This window comes from Erithacus rubecula (assembly GCF_903797595.1).
Source record: "Erithacus rubecula genome assembly, chromosome: Z".
Lineage (NCBI taxonomy): Eukaryota > Metazoa > Chordata > Aves > Passeriformes > Muscicapidae > Erithacus > Erithacus rubecula.
This window is the reverse complement of record NC_136661.1, coordinates 21443752-21465822: the sequence shown is the minus strand read 5'-3', so window position 1 is coordinate 21465822 and position 22071 is coordinate 21443752. Positions and strand designations below refer to the sequence as shown.

The 22071-nt window shown below is 34.9% G+C and overlaps 1 protein-coding gene across 8 annotated transcripts in view; it reads left to right on the top strand.

The window, feature by feature from the left end:
- The window catches only part of NIPBL (NIPBL cohesin loading factor), a 150156-nt gene that overhangs the window by 40111 nt on the left and 87974 nt on the right, over positions 1 to 22071 (top strand). For all 8 annotated transcript variants that reach the window (XM_079330270.1, XM_079330269.1, XM_079330273.1 and 5 more), the window contains 3 exons: positions 15570 to 15713; positions 18138 to 18303; positions 19426 to 19556. In XM_079330270.1, the coding sequence (XP_079186396.1) occupies positions 15650 to 15713; positions 18138 to 18303; positions 19426 to 19556 (361 nt within the window). In that variant the 5' untranslated portion in view covers positions 15570 to 15649. The remainder of the gene's footprint in view (positions 1 to 15569; positions 15714 to 18137; positions 18304 to 19425; positions 19557 to 22071) is intronic.

Here is a 22071-nt window from a genome sequence, read left to right as displayed (position 1 = left end):
CTCTGGAGTCCAGTGCCCCTGGTCAGACCAGTGTCAACTACAGCAGATTGCTCAGGGCTGTGTCCTGTCAGGTTTTGAGTAACTCCAAGGACAGAGTTTTCACAACCCAGTGTTATACCAGTGTTTGATTACCCTTTAGTAAAACAAGTTTTCCCCTAAATAGATTTTTTTTTTTTTTTTGCTTCCCCTGACCACCATGGCATTTCAAGGGTTGCTGAGAATGGCCTCACGCTGATGTTTGCCAGCTCACTCAGCACTCATGGTTGAACCTGACCAGGTTCCATGGACTTATTTGTGCATATCCTGTTTGCCTAAATGTTCCCTAGTACAATCCTCCTTTACCCAAAGGCAATCTTCATTGCTTTCAGGCTTCCCAGCTGGCCCCACTGCCTGTGATTCCTATAGCACAGTCTTACCAGTTAAAACCATGGCAAATGAAGTTTACATAATAGCACCACTGCCAACTCCCAGAATATCAGGAAACAAAAAACATCTCCAGGTAAAGAAGTTGGCAGTTGACCAGGTTTTGCACCAACAAGTCTTGACAAGTACTGCAAGACTGTTCCCCACTTCCTAGCACATTTTGTTAACAAGTACAGGACTCTAACAAAAATGCAGGAGCTGCTCCAAACAGTGTTGTTAATAACAAAGATTTGATGGCCTTCATCTGACAGTTTCAGAAGGACTGAAGTTCAAAGAACAAACTGGAAAATGGAAACTGTTAGAACTGTCTCTCAAGGGATACATAGTGGCTGAAATGGCATAGCTTTTCCAAAAGGTGGTGAGTGATCTTGTAGTTGTTGTACCAGCTCCTGCTTTCAGCATCTGAAAAAATTATTTAAATGCCCATTAAACATAAAAACTAATGAACATGTAATTACAGTACTCAGAAAGCAAACTTTAAAATAACTCACAAAGATTCCAAGTTATGGCAATTTAGCTGCAATTATATAAGTGTGGTAAGTATGACTATAGACTGTTTTTCTTAAAACAAACTTAAATTACATACAACTGAGTTTAAGTGGCTTCTACAACTTACTACTGAGATTGATACAAAAGAATAAAAAAATTAAAATTTCCCCAAATTATTTCCATAAACTAATGATTAGGGTGTTAAAGAAATAGCCAATCCTTCCCTGCTAAAATCTGACAAAATTACCCTCTTTTATTCTATTGCTGAAGAGTGCAAAACTTCACAGTCTGTTTGTAACTAGTACAAACAAACCAGGGGAGAGAGATACTTCATTACAAAGTGATTTAAAAAAACCCAACCAAAAACGACTGGGCAGTCAGAAAATAATCACTTTTCCTCTAGTTTCTGCTTCAGTCTGCATTTAAAATTTCAGCTGTAGAAAAGTATAGTTCCCTAGGTCAACATGTTTAATTAACAGCAAATTTTTATTGTGTTCTGTATATATTCACTGACAGAAATTACCCACCAGCAAAAGCACCTTTAATAGGTCTACCAAGAAAACACCACAAACATGTGAATTCATAAAAAGTGATTCCACAAAATTCCTAGTAAATTATATGATGCATTAATATCATCTCCCTATCTGAAGTGCTGCTTTCCTTTAGGAAATCTAATTTTACAAACCAAAAAAAGAAAAAGGCCAACATAAAATTATAATCATGAGGGGAAATTTGGTATATACAGAGAGGGTGTCTATTTAGATAAAAAGTGGCATGTGGCTGTGAAGTGCAAGATGCTTTTTCCATAGATAATAAATGGAAAAAATACAGCACTGTTATCGCATGAAAAACAGTACTGAAATTAATAATGCATCTTAGCAGTCTTACAGTCTAAAGTTTAGCAGGAAAAAAAAATGAGAGATCAATTTGTTTCCTCTTAAGGTTTTGCTGAAATCACAGAGAAGCATTATGATGTCTCTTACTTAACATAACATGGAATCCTTTAAAGTTTCTTTAAAGTATGAAGTATTTTTGAAATGCAAAATTTGGTCATCTCTGCTTTCTTGAAAGCATCAGGGTGTATTAAAACTGTTTTAAAAGCAGGAAGTTTTAAAAGTGCCTGTCTTCAATTAAAATATCTTACTCTAAAAGCATTAATTAAAAAGTCATCCTTTTTGTCACCAAAATTATCAGTAAATTCAATAAAGCACTTGTATGATGCATGTTAAAAATGTATGAAAATCCTATCCATGCTTTTGCAAGCAAATGAAATTTTTTAAACTTGCGTTAAAATAGACTGAATTATGAAACTAAACAAATAAATCACTATCATGTACTTGCAAGCTTAGATGTTCAGAGTTGTAGACATCCTCTTCCTTCCAGCATAGAATAATTTTTGATGACGAGGTAAAAGGCTTTCCTTGTACAGTAATACTCTAAAGCAGCATTTAAACTGGAATTTGTTTACCTACATGTATTTCAGAAGCAGCAATTTATTGTCTACATACTGGATCACATTTTTGCTTTTAAAGCTTTTGCAACAGGATATATAGGAAATTTTATGTGATATGGTGATTTGTAAAATATATGTCCTTTCATGTGTTTTAATTTTGCTAATTAAAATATTCCTCTAGTTTTTAGCTCGAAAATCATTAAGTATTCACTAAGTTCCTGGGGTCATCTTCAGAGAGGTATGTTGGCAGAAGTTGTGATGACAGCTTTTTGCCACAGAGGATAAACAGCTTTGAGTCCAAAAAAATACATTTTACTGGTCTTACATATGCAGTGTGCATTGATATTTCCTTCTACAGAATAGATATGATGATTAGAAATTGAATTTAGGTTTATGCTTGACTTCATTGTAATAGAATATTAATTCTAATAGGAAAACATATAGTTGTAAAACATGGTACTGATTACTCAAAAGAAAGTTTCTAAATGTCATGAACAGTGCTGAAAAGAACAACAGTCTTTCCAGTTTCCTCAAATTATTATCTCACATTTTTTTCCAGTAGGATTTGTGTGTATTGTTAATTATATTCACCCTTCATGTTGCTCAACTTTCATTTAATAGTTGAAACCCTTTTTTTTTCCATGTGTTAGTAAGCAATGAGAGCTTTCTAAGTAAATTTACTTCAAAAGAGGTAGACAAACTTACTGGAAATGTTATGGGAGTGACTGCCTGCTTACATCTTTCCAAGATCGCTTGTCTCACATAATATTCTGGACATTGAAATAGCATTTTTATCAGAGTTTTCATCTGGTTTAGGAAGGCTAGATACCAAAATTGCCCTCCGAGCTGAGAAACTTGGAATCAGCTTGAGAGCTCTGGCACTTTCAGTCCTTTTTACATTTAGTTGTGAAATTTCTGCTGAAGAGTGATTCTGAAGGGCTTCCATTTTTTCAAGAGGAACGAGGTCTAGTAAAGGCATTTCTAAGAACTGATATCTTTAAGGTGGATTGTTTGCTTGGGTTGGTTGGTTGGTTGATTTGTTTGGGGTCCTTTGTTTGGTTTCTTTTGTATTAACTTGGCATGCAATATTCAGCATCAGTCATTCAAACTCTGGATAATATACTGTTAATTTTTGTGTGCTAATTAGCAATAATTCCCTTGGGAGATGGTACTGGCTTGCAAAGTCATGCTGGAAGACTGCATTAAATTGAGGGAAATCAGATGGCAATTGTGTCAGCCAGGTGTTTTCTGTCACAGTTGCAAAGGCTATGACTGTTGCTTTGAAACCTGCAAAAGAAGTTTCAGGTGGGTCAGATCAGATATGAAAGGAATTGGGAAGAATTGAGCAATTTGCCAAAATATTTTGTTCCTTCAAGACTTGGAAAGCAAACATTTTGTTTGTGAGTCTGTATGCCAAGTGTGAATAATGGTAAATTCAGCAGTTGAAAGGCATCATATTTGGTAATTTAAGAGAAGCGTTGCTTCTCTTAAGCAATAGTTTTCTCTTAAGGAGAAATCTAAACTACAGCTGCACCCTCATTAGGCAAATAGAAAAGTTAGATACTTGGATGTGTTTCTCTTTCAACTTCTTCATCTGGTTGAGGAACACTTGTTTAACCAAAGTTCTTCATATTTGTCAAAGGAAGACTAGAAGGCCTGTGGCTCATATTGAAAAGCTGAGTCTTCTACAGTCCCATGAATCCGTGAATTGGGCAGAATAGAAAAGACTTCATTGCATCCACTAATCATGTAGGAAAAAAGTCTCTGCCATTATAGATATTTCTAATTTTGTTTAAAGAGCCCCTTCCTATTGGAGATGTTGGGGTATTAATTTCTTTTTTGCAAGATGCTTTTGAAAAACCTCTGGTGGTTTGTGTTTGGTTTGTTTTTTTATTTCTTGTTCTTATTTGCAGTAAAAGGAATCTAAAAAAAAAATATTATTTACTGTACAGGCTAGCTGTCTTCAAGCAAGTAACTTGCTTTCTGCATTCCGTGAAAGTAATCCATGAGTAGAATTAAAAGCCAAAAGTAAAAACTACAGTATGGAATAGCTTTGGAAAATAAACTTGTGTAGACTTAATTCTTTGCATTACTTGGTTCAACTTTTCAATTACTGATGCCCTTTTATCTTGTAGTGACCTTTTCTAGCTGTATATACTTTTGGTGTATGGTTACGTAGTTAATCGAAACTTACTTAGTCTAAAGATAGAGGCTAATGAGAGCTTCAGGAGAAGTTTTTGTTTCATTGCACTCACTGTCAAGATTAGAAATGTTGTTTTTCTTGGGACCTTTGTAATCTAAAACTCCTTACTTGCTCTAAAAATTAAAATGGATAAAATATCTACTAGAGTAGGAGTTCGAAAAGAGAGTATCCTGCAGTCACTGAAAATACTGATTTTGCTAATATAATGTTGTTCTATGGATTTTTTTTACCCTTTGCAAATATCTTTTTTCCTAAGTCTAATAAAATATATGGTCTCAGTAGCTGAATTTTCTTTGGTTTTTAGGGTTTTTTTTTAATAGACCAAATCAGGTACTTCTGTGCCAGCTTTAATAAAGATACAGCCAAAGAAAATAAAGCGCATAGTCAATTTAAGTCTATGGATTTTTTTTTTAATGGGGAGGGTTTATTTCTCCCCCTGCTGCCAATTTTCTGAACATCATGGTGTCCCTGCTTGAGTGGGAAATGGAATAGGATATCCTCCAGAGGTCACTTCTTCAGCATTCTGTGTTTTTTAGGGGAAAAATGTGGTGAGAGAACTATTCCTGGATGCATCAAAAGAGTACTAGTTCTCTATTCCTTCCTTCTCCTTTGAAGGGTAAGGAGTAGGGGGGGAACAAAGAAGGGGAAACAAATGTGTGTTCAGTGTCTTTGATACTTGTTGTCATGAACTGTTTACCTCTTTGGTACTGAAAGGCGTTGTTGAGCTGTAGAGGTGATGGCAGTTTGCAGTCCTGTCAAATTTAAAGTGACTTGTTTTCTGCTGTTCTCTGTGTTGCATACTGAAAAGGAGAGCTGTAGAGAAATATCTGCATGGGCAGACTGTTTTTTATGCAGTAATGGGATTAATTGTGGACTGAGATAAATGATAAGCATTTGGAGCAGGTGAGGGAACAGTGAGTTTGTGTACTGTGCCTTCAGTCAGCTAGATGCTGTTTTCAAGTGTTCATAAATGTTTTGGGAAGTGTATCTGTCTTCCGTTTTAGTTACTTGTCTTTGTGCTTTTCATAACAGAATAGGAATCCCAGTTGTAGTTACTGCTTAGATTTATCTCAGCTCATTTTTCCATCTACCTCCCTGGTCTCTATAACTGTGCAGCCCTGTCTGCATATCCACCTGTCTGAGCAACTGAGTTGCAGCTCTGTAACTCTGTGACTCAGCCTCATCCTTGGGAATTCTGTAGGACAGATGATGAAACATAGACCTAAAGAAACAGAACAAAACCACACTAGAGTACAAAGACATTAAATTTAAAAACATCTATTTTGGATGTGGGAAAAAGGTTAGCAAAAGATAACTTGCTTGGTTGGTAATCACATTAGTTTCATGGACAGTTCAGAAAACTCTTTGGCCTTATCTCTTCCAGCCTTGTATATTGTGGGGATTGTTATGAAATGAGGAGGCAGCCATCACAGATGGGCCATATTCTATGTTTTTCAAAGAAGTCTGCAAATAAAGTTAAATTTTTTGCACCATTCCTCAATTCTCAGCTCTTTGTGTCTCAGTTTATGATCTGCTCTACTCTTTAAAGTGAAAATAAAATCTACTAGATTGACAACATTTTAGTATTGAAATGTCATAGCTAATCTTCTGTTTTCTATGTTCTACACACCTTTGTTGTGATTGATAAGTTTGTACCAGAAGTTCTGATAGGAAATTTACAATGTGTAACTTAAGATTGTTCTTGTTTCTTGAAAAAACAAACGTAAAGCTCTAGTTTCACAGGTGTATTATTTGTGTTCAGCTGAACTATTTCAAAATGTATTGCTTTGTTCAAATAATTAGAAATAAAGACATTACTCAATCCTTGTCTGCCATGACATTATTTAAGAATTTTAATGCAAGTTAACAGGAGGAATTTATTTAAAGTGGTTTAGTTGAGCTGCATTAAACTTTTGAGTTTATATGTTCTGTCAGAATTAGTAGCTTATATTCAGTTAGTTGTATTTTACTGTAAAATAAGTTGTATTGAGTGAGCTCTACTCAAGTATGAAGAAAATTTCCAAACTGGTTTCAGTTAGTTAAGTTTGTTTAAAAAAAAAATCAGATGCATGTTTTAGGGAATTTCTATGAAAAGGAGATTTTCTTCAAAGTATTGTGCTTCAGTGCACTAGTTTTACACTAACTGGGTCATGGCATTCCTATCCACATAAATAATTACCTTTTGTTTTGCTCTAAAATATGGCTTCTACAAGTATGTTTTCACTCTTGACGGCTATTCTGTATTACTTTGTATTGCTTCAGTTCCCGGTGAAGGTGAACTGAAAATGTTTAAAGTGGACAGGCCACATGTTAAAAATCCCTAAGCTTTTTTTGTGCATGACCAACATAATTTCATCTAATTGTTCTTGACTGAATGTTTGTTTATGCTCTGACAGTGGTAAGTTTGAAAACTGTGAAAGTCTCAAAACCTTGAGGGAAGCTGTGAGCTTGCTTTAGGGTGTGAGCAGCTTTGCTAACTACTTGGTACAATTCCTGTGTAATTTTGGTTTGTAGATTTGTAACATCTGTGGGATACCAAGAGTAAAATGTGGAAGATGGTCAGTAAGGTAAAGTGACACCACTTTGGAGGGATTTTTTTTGGAAATATGTCCCTCTTTTCAGTACACTTTGTGAGCTTAAGAAATGTCTATTGTGTTTTTGCTGCAGCTGTAGGAGAACCAGCAGCAGCAGCAGAAGTTCAGAATTGCATAGAGCACTGTGAATCCATTCCCAGACCTACAAGGACCAAACACCAAAATAGTATTTTTCCTAGCTGTTGAGAGATTCCAGATTGTTACTGTCTAGGCCAAATTGCTCATGGTAAGCTGGTCTTCATTTGAGCTTAGTTCATTAACAGTTACTCCAACACAATAGATCTAGATGTTGCATGCACTATACTTCAGGGTTTTTTAATAACTTTTTAAGTGTGTTTGATTTTTTTTTATTTTCCCCATCTGTATTCTCCTTTTGTTTTCTGTGCCATGTCTTTGAGCCCATTGTGCTTCAGAAGTTTAGCTAACCAGAATGTGTGTGTAATTGGGAAAAAGGACTGTCTTGGCTGATTAGTGATACTGTTTTATGGACTTTTTTATAACTTCGTTTATAATGTTAATAGGAATTGTAACTAAATGGGATAGGAGGATAATTTTTTAAATGCTGTAAAGGAAAATGTTAGGGAATCTGGACACTAATTGTAGTCACAAAGCCATGGAGCTCTACAGTTTTAGCATTGCTAGGTTGGATGGTGTATGTTCAAAAGGTTTATGTAATTATCAGTTTTAGAACACAAACATTAGTTAGAACCAGCTATCAAACATATGAATAATTTAATCTCTTGAAGTCTCTATACAGTTACTGTATATATCAGACACTAACACTGCAGTTAAGCACTCTTGTGAATGCTCTTGTGTTCAAACTTTTGAAGCAATATGTTTTTGTAAGATTAGTAATCTTAATTAAAATGGTAAGCTCCATTGATTATTGAGGGGTTTGGTCTCTTAAATGTCAGCATACTTTCCTTTGGAGAGTATATCTGCCTCTATGTTGCATAAACAGTGCATTATACCTTATGTAAAAGGAAGCAAACACAACAAGCTTTCAGTACTGATGTCTATAAAATTACAAAAATAATTACATTACCGTAATTTTACAAATATGTACAGCAGGATAGTATAACTGAAACCCTTTGTGTTTCTACACACAGTCACTAAAGTCTATAAAATTACAAAAAAAATTTCATTGCCATAATTATACAAATGTGTACAGCAGGATAGTATAACCAAAACTCTCTGTAGTTCTACACACAGTCACTAAAAACACTGATTAATTTAATAATTTTCTATCTATTGATCACTAGTCATTTCTTTATCTATTAGTCCCTTAGCCTAATAATTTTGGAAAGCATCAGTAAATTTCAGTTATCATTACAAGGGCTGGAAGTGTCAGGACAGTTTAATTTGTGAAAAATGGTTGTTGAATAGAGGAGATTCTTGTGTTCCCATTGACAAAGAGGCTGCAGCGTGTGCCGTCTCTCTTCATCCAGCAGCTGAGTTGTGTGGGAGTGGATTTGATATGAGAGGGGGAAACTGGATATGTTACAGAGGGCTAGTTGAGAGCCTCTGCGTGGAGGAATTGCTTCATTGTGTTGAGAGGATGAGGGGAAGTAATACAGCTATTCAGAAGAGAAGCTTCTTAACTCCCTGCAGTGCTATATAGCATCTCTCTTGTATATGGGAGACATTAAAATTGAAAAACAGGCAACAAGATGAATACTGGGACAAATGAAATAGCATGTTACTGGTCAATATTAATTCCAACATGAAGGGATGGTGATGTGTTTTTGAAATGCAATTCACTAAATCTGTTTATATAGAATTTTACATTGGTGTTTATTATGGATTACTAAAGAAATGGTATTCTGATGCATTTGTTTGTTTTGGTGTGTATGGAAGAAGTCTGGAGGGATTTTTAATTAATTTTCAAAGTCAAAAAGGAGGCAAAAATTATGTGTCATGAAGACTTGTGTAAAATCAGCTGCTGCCTCAAGAGGTTAGTTTCCTACCAGTTTTGTTTTGTAAAGGTTATGAAGAATCTGAGAGAGTTCAAGAGCAGAAAGGCAAGATTAAAAAATGGAAGAGACTACTCTATTAAGTACATTTTGGTTCAGTGTTTAATCACTAGTCTTTTAGTCTGGTTAAGTTCCAGACTAATAAAAGATCGAAAAGTCTTTAAAATACAAGTAAAAGTCAGTACACAACTATGTTTGGAAAAGGGCAGCACTACCAACAGTTAACATGAGATATTCCAGAAAGTTGAAAAAACCAAGCTGCTACTTTCTCCCTAATACCTGTCACAACTATTTTATTAATGAAGATTGGTATTGAAATCTAAAGTATTTTACATTTGACAGACCTGACTAAAATTAACTCTTTGGTTTGCTTTTGCTCTTCTATACATCCATTAGCTATTTTCTTTCAGTTTTGGTGGACTGTATCTAAGACACATATAAGACACACTGCATATGTGTGCTCGCTCAAAAGAGGTTTACCTTCTTAATTGGAGTAGAAATTATGTATGGAGTATGTACTGCAGATGAGAAAAAAATGTATGAGCAACTGAAGTAGGTTGGTGTTCTCCCTTTATGTTTGTTTCTCAGTCGTGGTTAGAGTTGTGACTGCTCCACAAGGTTTGCACAGTCACACTTCTCAAGCCTGTCCAGGTCCTTCGGGATGACACCCCTTCCCTCCAGCGTGGCATGGGTGCACTCAGTCCCACTGTCCCACAGGTCAGGGAAGCTGCATATTACCTACAGGCATTTGTTCCCTGCAAATTGAATTTGGGCATGGTCTGATTGTGTCAATTCCCCTTCTCTCTTCCCCCAGGAGGAGTTACTGCAGGTGCAGAGCATGACTGATGCTTACCCTGGTAGGAATACACGTGCTCCTGCATTAGCGGCTGTGTTTCGCCGAATCCACAGACCAGTCTCATTCTGTCTGTGCTTCTCCTGCTTGTACTTTGATTTATCTTTTTGTATACTATGGTGTCACTGCACTGGTATCACATGGTCAGGAGAGACATCAGTGTCATTGTTTATCAAATTAGAGCAGCAGAGACCAAAGGAATGTCGTAGTAGTTACAAATTAAGAAGCCAGCTGCTTTAATTTTTTTCCTTAAGATTGCTTTATACTGATAAGCAACTTAAAATTATACAGGATAGTACTTTTTTGCTAAGGTATTTTTTTCTTGCAGTGTTTGTGGTTTTTGATGATTTGAGCACCTACTATAGAAAAAGACTTTATACTAATACTGGTTTAGAAGTTGTACTAGGTAATCCTTATCTCAGATTTCTTTATTTTTCGCTTGTTTTGTCAGCATCGCTGTTTCTGCTGCCTGATCACTTTATGAATTAAACATATGTATTTCACTAGTGTGCGCACACACACACACACATGCTCTCCTCTGCTTGCATCTCCCTTTTCCTTACCTCCCCATATGCTGCAGCTACCTCTTTGGCTGTCAGCTTAAATAAATATACAGTAGTTTCATGGTTTTTTATGTTACCATTTTAACCTTAGCTGGATCAGGCAGCTGATTGATTAATGTTCACTCTTCATTTCCAATACTGAGATTGAAATAGCTTTAAATGCTTTGTATTGTAAATGTGTATGCTTGCCCCATCCCAGGCACTTAAATACTAGATTATGTTTTGTCAGCTGTATCTCCTTCTTTAGTACGTTTTTTGAAGTATTTTTGAAAACATTTAGTTCTGGAAACTTATTGTCATTGTATAAAACTGTAGCTCTGCAATAGAAACCAGAATTCTGCACTCTTGTGGATAAATCTGTATGATGTATGACCTCAGTCACAGTATCTTACTTGAATGAGAACTAAAGGATATTAATTGATTTTCTTTGTGATTTTCATTCTTTAAGAAATTTTTTAAGGATAGTTTACAGACTGATAGCATAAATTCATGTAGTAACAAACAAGAAAATTTTGTTGTAAAATGTAGAAGCTTAAAACTGACTATGAGACAAAGATTTGCAAATTTGTGATTTCAAATATGTCAATTTAAAAGAAAAGAAAATGTCCACTCTTCGTGTAAATTGTGAATTAGCTAGTATATAGGTTTACTGGTTCAATTTGCTTATGCAGCTGAAGAAATCAAGATCATGGTGCTGTGGTTATATCTATATTATATTACTCAACATACAGGAAACTGAAACTGCTTTTTAAAGTACATTCTTGCTAAATAAAGATTTCATAATCTAAGCGAAATAAAACAAGAGTATTTAAAGTACTCTACTTAATAGAATACATTTTAAAAAGAAAAGTATTGCTTTTCTTTAAAATTTAATTTTAATCCACCTTTTTACTTCTTGGAAAATATCAGGTCACGTATACATAATACATTGTTTTAAATCTGAAGATATAATAAGTTAAAGAATATCTGGAGAATGTGAAAGGAAACATTTAAATGTATGTAGGAAACTGCAATTCTGAGGCTGTGCTCTGCCATGATGGTGCTCTGTCGGTACTCTGCTACTGAAACTTTCTTTATTACTTCGCAAACAGATTTTTCCTTTTGTTTTGTTTTTACTCTTCTCATGCATGCACATGGCAAAGCTGGGGAAACCTGGTATTTTTGTTAGAGACAAGGCAATTTCTCAACCAAGAGAAATGTTTCATAAATGCAGAGCTTGTACCTTTATGTGATAACCAGTGGTCATAATCCTCTCATCATTTCATGGATCATTAAATACTGCAATATCTGAAAAAAAATACAGTCGAAATTTGTTTTTATTTCTTATTTTGTTTTTACAGAGTAATGCTTGAGTTGTTGTTTTGTTCCTCTTGTGCTTGCAGTTTCTCTTTGCTGGGTGTCAGTGTTTGTATTTAAATTGTTCCCAACTTACTTTCATCCTCTTTTCCTCCCTTTATTTTGTCTTTACTGTAAAGGGCAATATAGATAATTAAAAAAAAAAAAAAAGGATAACTTACAGAAATAACACTTTAAATTTATACTTATTAACCATAACCTAAAGTTTTTAAATATTACTTTACTTACAATGTTGACTTGGCTTTTCTATATTAGTGTATATGATGATGATGCGAACTTTTTCATGTGTTATTCTTTAAATATGCTGCCATTTCACTGTTTTCCTTTCACTGAGGGGTTATTTGTGTTGCTTCCTTTGCACACTGCAGTTCCTTCCTCCCTAAAATGTCTTTTATGGTATCTGTTCATTCTTGTGAAGAAAAAAGAGCATAAATACCTATATATGGAATATACAAGACCACATGCATTTATGTAGACTGGATTTCTTTTACTCTGAAGTGCTACACTACAGTCTAATGCATTGGTTGAAAGCCTTCCAGTGCAGTTCTTTGATGTCCTTCATTCAGCTAATATAATGAAGAGCTTAATTTTTGTCAGTTAAAGGGGAAAATGTTACACTATTGTTAACAATTACTGAACAAGCCTGGCAATAGAAGATATTTAAATGTTGAAAATTATTCTTCTTCTTGACTAATAGTGAACTGCTGCAAGAGTACTGTTAACTCTTCTTACATTTGGGAATGGAGGTAAGGGAGAAAACCCCAACAAAACTTGTCTGATAGTCAAGCTATTGTTACATGCTCAATGGATGTTTTGTATGGAACAACTTGTACTGTTTTGAGCTGTTAATCTTTATTTCCCTAACTGCTTGAGATTTTAAAACTTTAAAAGAATGAGTTTATTGGTGTTCTCAGTAGCATCAAATTTGAGTTGTAATTTCACTGGATCTCAGTCTGTGCTTCTGGAATTGTATTTCACCTTGTTTGCTGATTTTATTACAGATGCAATTTTGCTCTCAACACAACAGATGTAGTATTTGGACCCAGATATTGCTATGTGGCTTCTTCATATTGTGTTTGTTTTGTAAACTAATCTTGTCACTTAATCCCATCAGTCTCTCTTGTTTAGTCTCATCTATTTATTCATTTCATCATGCTTACAAAAGCTTCATAATGTCAGAGGTAGACTTCTTGAATTGCCATGCTTAGGCCCCAGCTGGTGCAGACAGACAGATTCTGCCTTTGGAGTAGTGGTGTTGCTTATCTCTACTAATGTAAGACTCCAGAAACTGGCAGCTATGATGGTGAAAAACTGTTCCAGTTTTCTTCTTGCTTGCATTTATGTGCTCATTTATTGTTGCATTAGCACTGGCTTTCTTCCTTTGTAACCTTCTTTGGCCGCCTTAGAGAGAGCAATCACATCCCCTCTTGACCTTTGTTTTGTTAGTTAAACAAACCAACCCTTTCTACTCTTCTCTTACAAAGAAAGTTTACTTTTCCCCTGCACTTGCTCTACTCTGAGGTCTGGACCTTGCCAGGTTCAGGTTTCTTATGATGTATCTGTGGAGAAGGTTTCTAATTTTAATTATCTGGTTTTAGAGAAATTTTTCCTGTAAAATTCCTGTATTGTTTTCCTTATTATAGCAGTAATACTTGAATTAGGAATGAGCTTGAATTAGGAGTGACAGCTTCTGTGTTAACAGCTTTCTCATGTCATGAAGAAGTGAAAGTGAATAGACAACTTTTTCTTCTTATATTTCACCGTTTCTGTGCTACATAAAAATTGCTGATAATACAGTCTAGTGATGTGGCCTTTCCTTTGTTGCAGTTTCAGTCAGGAGAAGTCATCAGACATGACATTTTTATAGTAAATACAATTTATGTCTGAAAAGCTTTCTTTAGTTGCTAGTCTTTTAATGAAAACTTGAATTTTAGAAGTGTTATCTCCTGTGGCTTTATTGCTGCGGGCTCATTATGGGACTTTTGGAGTATTTTCTTTGATTTTTAAAATTTCTTTTTCAGAATTTCTTATTTGTGGAATGAAGCAACCACTGAAATTCTGCATATGTTTGTATTCATTCAGGGTAAAAAAACCTTGGGTATCAAGTAGTACTTGAAACTGCTCTGAGGGAAGTTTTCTCCTAAATTAAAAAAAACTACAAAACACAGAAATCCACATAGAGTTTATGTCTGTAGTCTGTAGCATTCTCCTTACTGACTAGATTTCTATATCTGCAATGTACTATATTTTTAATTTTAAAACAGTAATTTAGGTCAGAATGAGACTGTGGCAGGTGCAGCAAAGGAAGTCAACTCACTGTCAGTTCTGTTTAACCTCAGTGTTAGTATTTTTTTTAAAGGATGTGGAGATAGGGAAACTGCGAAGGTAACTTCACTGGCTGATGAAAACTTTGATCACAAAAATACAACTTTTGTTTTCCTTCTCTTGGAGTCTATGTGCATTTATAAGCAGTGGTGCTTTATATGTTGCTATATATTGCCATATGTTGCCATGTTGGTATGGCATAAGAAAGAATGTTACTAAGAAATATTACTAAGGAAATCATAAGGATCTGTTGATCTGTATGCATTTATATGTAATTCTCAAAAACTACAAGGATCTCGTGGTTTGTATGTATTTTATATGTAATTCTCAAAAATGGAGGCAAGTGTAAGTAAATAATGATTTCAGCATTTCCATAAATAAGAGAAATGCTTATGTAAGAATTCCTTACTATTTCCTAAACACAGGGGCCTGCCTACAGCAGGTAACCACATAATAAATTCCTTTAATATATTCAGAAAAATTGTGTCAATTTCACTATATACTAGGAGATTGTACTGTGTGATGTTTGTTCATTTTTGATGGTTTGGAACTGTAGATTTTGGGTGTTTTTTAGCAGTGCTGACTTCCTTACCTTTAGAATCTTTATAATTAGTGGAATCCAAGTGAACTAATTCCTTTTTCTATAATTGAATATAAAATGTGTTGTTTCACAGGAAATAAATGAGCTAGTTCAGTGGTGACAAAACTTTGGTTTTTTTCCCCAGGAGGAGTAATTAGAATTTCTGGTAGTTATTTGGCCAGAGTTATATATTGAAGAGATATTGTCAAATAAATTTTGAAGTAGCTACTACTTTTACAATGTACTTAGATTTTGTATTTGTTTGCTCCTTTTCCATATGTTTGCTCCTTTATTTTTGAATCTGTAAATTACTCCTTTTAGTTTTGCTGGTCTCTTTATAGAAATGCCTCTTTGTGCAAAACTGGGAAGTGAATGTAGCAGCTAATTATTTAAAATTATTTAAAATGGTTATGCATTAAATGCTATCACCCTTCAGCATGAACTAACAGAAATTTTGTTACCTTTTATTGAGTGAGTATTTTATAACCTGTCCAAACTTCTTTTTTAAAATTGCCTTATATTGCATCCTTTGTTGATGAAAGGGCTGCTTCTGAGATCAGAAGAAAACTTGCCTTTTAGTTGGCTAATTCTACCTGTTACTTAAAATCTGCACTGTTCTACCCAGTCTTCTAAAAATATACTTAGTATGCCGCTAAAGTTACTATAGCTCTGTTTCATTTGTGCTAATAAATGTAAAATTTTCAAAAAGTGAACTGAAAGAATTTATTTGGTTTTATTCTTTTTGTTTTGTGTTTAGTGCTTGGGAGATGGGAAGTAATGATAGCTGGCACCTGAACTGAAGTATCTGTGTAGGCACTACTCTCCCAGAACTTCAGGATGAATGGGGATATGCCTCATGTTCCCATCACTACTCTTGCAGGGATTGCTAGTCTTACGGACCGTAAGTACTTTTCTTTTTCTTGTCTTTAGTGTGCAGTTTTCTACCTCTTTGGTAAATACCTGTATTTTCAAAATTCTAAAAATGTTTTTATTTTAACTGTTCTTACAGTTAAATGTGTTTAAAGTCAGACTTGCCATTAAATATGTTAGCCTTGTTATTGTTTCAATTGTCAAAGTTGATTCAAAAACCCCATGCATATTTAAGCATTAAGTGAAATGCATGTTAAAAAAACCCTTAAGAAAACCTGAAACAAAATATTGGAATTCATAATTCGTTTGCACTATCATTTATCATGTATCATTATCATGTCTGGGTACCACACAAATAAAGAAAAACATATAAATGATAAAGTACTTCTAAAACATGTATCCTGTCATCTTCACTGTAAAGGCAGAGATACGGGATTAGACTGATGTGCAACTAATCAAGAGAGTTGTAGAATATACTGAATATACTTGGAAACTAGTTCATTAATTTTAAACTAGTTAAAAGGTGCAGAAAATAAGTGCTAGAATGAAAATAAGCAGCTGAACCTGAGTCTTTTTTTATTTGCTGTTTGGCCTGCAAAAGGAGCGTGTGAAATGTGTGTGCTGACTTGAAGTACATCAAGAAGACAAAATGCAAGGAAAGAAAAATAACTATTTACATACAAGCTGATATTGACACAAGACCAAATCATTATAATATAATAAAATAATCTCTAGTGAAAACTAAGAGGTGATTTATTACTATATAGTGAGGTCCTGAACAACCATTGCAGTAGGAGCAGTTGGGACAAAGATGTATCTTGTTTCTATAAAGCAGATAAAGATTTTGTAGCTCAGTTGTCTGTCTGAGGATAATTGGACTCAGTGGCCTTAGGTGCTTCTTTTAAGCAGTTCTGTTGTTAGACTATTAAAATTGGAGGCTTTCCAAGAAACACTGGAAGTATTCATCCAACAATTGAATTTAATTGCTCTCAGTAAAAAAGGCAGATGTATGAGGAAAAACCACTAATGTCCTTCTGGTATATTGTGAATTATTGAAGTGGAAGATGCAGGTTATGTATTTGAAGGTGTGTCTGTGTATGACCACATATGTCTAATATCAGACCATTAGGATGCAGATATTATGTTTCTGGTTATGGGTAGTTTTCCAGAGTTAAGCATTTGCAGGTAAGATTATTTAATTGGTGGAAGTCAGCAATCAGGTGCAAGAGTTCTTTTAAACACTGAACTGTAAGGTACAAAACTAGTTGCCCTGAAAACATGGATGATATGGTGCCTGAAGGCAGTAGAGTAGGCTTGCTAAATTTATACTACTTTAATCAGTATACTTTGCTGATTTTGCTAATGTTTCCAAGTTTCGGGCACATTCAAGGTAATCTGATGCAAGTAATAATGCTAGTGGTTTTAATATATTACACACTTCTATTTCTAAGTACAGCAATGATATACATTACAAGGGGTGAGAATGCTGGCATGACCCCACTTCTAAAATTTCTAAATATGAAAGAACAAAAAGTACATTTCACTTAGATTGGGTTTTTTTCTGAAGTTGTTTCTAATGGTTCAGTTAAAACTTTGATCTCAGGGATGTGATCAGCCTGGTAACTTGCAGTTAGAGTCAGCTTGTTTTCCTGAACCAGCTGAGGTTCAGGTCTCTGAACCTGGCCTCTGAACCTTTACTCTATATCTATCCCTTTGACCTCTCCTGGCTTACCCACCTCTGGTCTGTGTAGCTCTACAATTGTCTGGTCAAGCTTTCTTATATGTACACTTCCTTGCTATGTCTGAAGATCTAAGAATACCCTATGAAATTGAAATGTGCTGAAAATCTGATTGAAACAGTGCTTTAATTAAATCTTTTCATGAGATTTGTACTTTTTTTGGCTGAATTGACATTTCAATGAACGTATCAACCAACAATACTAGGCCTGTCTTGAGAAGATGGTTTACATAGACATAAATACAAAAAGAGAAGAATAAACTGAGAATTTGATTAGTGTTGGATTGTTTGGGTTTTTTGGTGGGTTGGGCTTTTTTGGTTTTTCTTCAAAGGCCTTATAAAGTAGTAACACTGATTAAATATTCAGATCAGAATAGACAACTGAAATCCTCATTGTACTGCATGAAGCTACAAAAAATTTGCATTTTCTTTTTTTTTATCCATGCTTTTGGATCCAGGAGAAAGGTGCCATAACATAATAAAGAGCTTAATATTCGGGAATGTTTAGAGAGTCCAGTGTGAGTATCTGAGTGGGGTTGTGTGTGTTTCTTCGTGTGAATTCAAGAATGAAAAAAAATTGCAGAAGTGTGCGCTGTGTTTTAAATCTAGTTGTCAGGTTTTCTGTCTTAATCTCATGAGAGAGTAAGGAGGTGTCCACATTTGCATGTTTGTTTCTCATTAAATGATCCTTAAGTTCTTCCTGTTTTCTAATAACAGTTTTGAACCAGCTGCCTCTTCCATCACCTTTACCTGCTACCACAACAAAAAGCCTGCTTTTCAATGGACGGATAGCTGAAGAGGTGAACTGCCTTCTGGCTTGCAGGGATGAAAATCTGGTTTCACAGCTTGTCCACAGTCTCAATCAGGTGTCAACAGATCACATGTATGTATTTTGAATTTCTATGTCAGATCACCATCCCTACTCCTTGAAATCAAAATTAACTGGATTGAGAAGGATATGTAAGAATATGAAAATTTAGAGTATACAGGTTGTCCTTAGGCTTGCTTAGCAAGTAGCTGCAATGTAAGGGTCAAATGTTTCAAGTCAAACAATGCTAATAATTGTCCATCAATAATTGTCCATCAGTTACCCTTATGCGTAACTGGGGGGTTATTTTACAGATCTGGCACTCACTCCATTCTTGATAGGTAAGAGTGCAGACTTCGTGGTGTTGATTGTGCAATACTAACTTGCCTTCAATGTCAGTCACTAATGCACCTAGACAAATTACCCAAAAGAAAATTTTTGACACCTGTGTCAATTCTGATTAGGTACTGAACTTAAGTAGTTTAACAGTTGAGTCATCAAGTATTCTCTTTTTGTTATTTGTTTTTCTTATTTCTCCCTGGTGTCCTTTGAATTGTTTTATGTTGACAACCCTATTGTTTCCTTACTTGTTTTGTTCAAATGGAAGTAGCTTTAAAAAGTCCTCAAAGCATACAAGAAGTGAGTGCACAGATGCATTTATAGAAAATCCATTGCATGTCTTTATAGTTCAGAGGGAATCCTGTGATCTCAAAGATATGCCAATTTCCCCTTTTCAAAATGAAAAGATTTTTGAAGCATTGGGTTGAAACCTGAATGTCATGCATTCATACATATGTTATTTTCACAGTTATGTGCTCTTGATATTATGCCAAAACGATCTTTTATAGAGAAGATCGTAATATAAAAATGGGCCTAAGAAACTTCTTATGATAGTCTTAAACTGACAGACACATATATATAAGAGTATAACGACAGAAGATGACTGTGAGGACTTGTAGGAAATATTTCTTCTGCCATTCCATAAGGAAGAGGATGAAAAAAAATAGAGGCAGGAAGCAGTGCTTTGCAGACTTGATTTTTTCCTATATTTTAACAGTAAATTGTCTTCTTTCATTTTGGTTTTGGTTTTTTTATTTTTTTTATTTCTTTGGTTTTTGTTTTTTTTTAATTGACTCATAGTTTCTTATAATTTGAAAATGCATTTGCCTCTTTATTTGCTTACTTCCACAATTCCAGAGAGTTGAAAGATAACCTTGGCAGTGATGATCCAGAAGGAGATATACCAGTCTTGCTGCAGGCTATTCTGGCAAGGAATCCTAATGTTTTCAGGGAGAAAAGCATGCAAAACAGATACGGGGTGCAAAGCGGTAAGGACTTTTGATTATCTATTGATTAATTTTATGTTGTTCTGTAAATCTAGGGGACTGTTACCACAAATATGTATTGGAACACAACTGTAGCATTTATGCCTTGCCTTGTGTTTGATAGTGATTAAAGCTATGCACCTTAACATCTTCTAAGAGCAGTTGTATAGTAAAAAGAAGGAAAGTAAAAGCTACCAGGTGTTTTTCTAAAAAATGTTTCATTTCACCTCAAACTTTGATCTCTAGGATAAATAATTGGATTTTATTTTGAAACAATTTTGTTTTGAATTTTTATGTCCAGGTTCATATGTTTGTCTTGGGAAATAGTTGAAGTTGAAAACATATCTGTTGATCTTACTGAAAATCTATATTATTATAGTGCATCATTGCAGTAAGAGTTCTTAACTGTTTTAGAGTAAGGAATATGGTTGAATGAGGCATCCCTAACAGCTCCTCCCTGCCATTTCTCATCTTAGCACTTTGTGATGCTATATAGCTCTAAGCTATTTATGCATTTTGGGAGACTAAAACCCTATGCATCTTTAAAAAAATGTCAATTATTTCAATATTTTTTTTACATTTATGCAAGAACTCAAGTGCACTTCTTCCTGTAAAAGGAAACAACTTCACTCGTGTACTTTTAATAAGAATATATGTCTAACTGAAAAATCACCCGTTGTTGAGCCATCCTAGCATAAGAATGCATGATACTGTAATACTGTTTAGTTGTACATGAATTTTTATGTAACCTTGAGTTATGAAGTGCATTCTTTGCCATTTGGTAGGAATGCTAAGGATTTAATCATACCATATTTTTACAAGAAGAAAAATTGTAGTGAGTTTGGGAATATATGTAAGGAATCTCATTCTAGCAATGTTTCTACTGAGATGGTGTTTTCTCAGTGCTATGTAGTAATATGACAACAATGTGAAAAAGTGTAAGAAGGTATTGGAGTGCTAATAACAATCTAATTTCAAATCCATATTAGACCCCATGTTTGGAGTTTGTTTTTATTTCTTTCTCATTACATCAGTGTCACTACAGTTACCTGTCTGGAAACTTTGGAAAACCTGTTTTTGTTGTTGAGGAGTGTTTAGTTTTGGTTTGGTTTATTTTTCTTTCTTTTTTTCTTTTACAAAACCTTGACTGGACCTTCCATGTCTTGCCCCTGCCATCCATAACAGAGATAGAGAAGTGAGAGCTATCCATCATAGATTAAGTTAATCAGGGGATTTTTTAAAAATTGCATTAGAAAATTGATTATATGTTTCGTAACCCAGAGACTACCACATCTGTGATTCAAATCATGTTTTAAATTAGGGAGAAGAAAACTTTTTAAAGTCCTTAAAAAGAGCACTCTGTACTTTAAGCACAAAATTGAACCTTTGTCTGTATAGTTCATGCTGATATGGTTACATTATGTCAACTTTCTGTACAGGAATGTTAAGGTTAGTTTTTTGGCTGAGATATTGCACCTAGCTGTGTTCAGAGAGGTGGTGAGAGGTGAGGGGGCAGTGTGCAGTGCTGGGTGCTCCTTTGTGTGCAAAATATCCCTTGGATTTCATGTGCACTTGCCTCTATGTGAGGCAACCAGTTTAAACAAATTTTGTAGAACTTGAGGAGTTGCCGTCTATTGCTCTGGACACTGAAATGTACTCTATATTGAGATATGGAAATATCTAACCTTTTTCAGCACAGCACAGGACTTTAACTCCTGTTATTAACAGTGTTAATGTGCTCAAGTACATGGAATGCTGCCTTACCACCGACTGGGAAGTAGTTATGGCTTAGTTCCTGCAGGATTATCACTGTCTGCTGGAGAAAGTAGAGGAGAAGAGAGTGACAGGGCGACTGGGTGACAGGGAAGGTTTCTGAAACTAGTTTTGCTTGTGTGTTTATTGCAGTAATTGAAATTGGTATTAGCAACTGTAGAATTAACAAAAATTTTCCAACAGTTTCATGCTGGACAAAACATCTAACTGTTTAAAATACTATTAATGAGCTTCTACCTATGGCTATAGATCATTTGCTGTGGCTTCCCAAGATACTGTGTGCTTATGAGTTCTGACACTTTTTCAGCTCTAAGACATTAAATTCTTTCAGTAAAAGAACTTAAAATTTGTTTACATTTTTGTGTTTCTATATGTCACCTTGTCACAGTTGTTAGTCTTTATTCCTGTACTGAAGATAAGAAAAAAGATTCCTTTAAATTCCCCTTTATAACAATATGAGTCAGAATAGAATAGAATAGAATATTTCAATTGGAAAGGACCTACCATGATCACCTAACCCAGCTGCCTGACAACTTCAGGGCTGACTGTTTGTTTCAAGAACATTGATACATGTGACTTGCCAGCTGGTTCAACACCTGAACTTCCAACACATGACTGTGTTATTTATTAGCTGTGGGAGCCACAGCTGGGATATTGGTTCTGCTTTGCAATTGAAGTAATTCAGCACTTTCTTTGATAACATTCCCTCTAAGCTGAGTGAAGGTGGAATAGAAAGCTTTTTGTC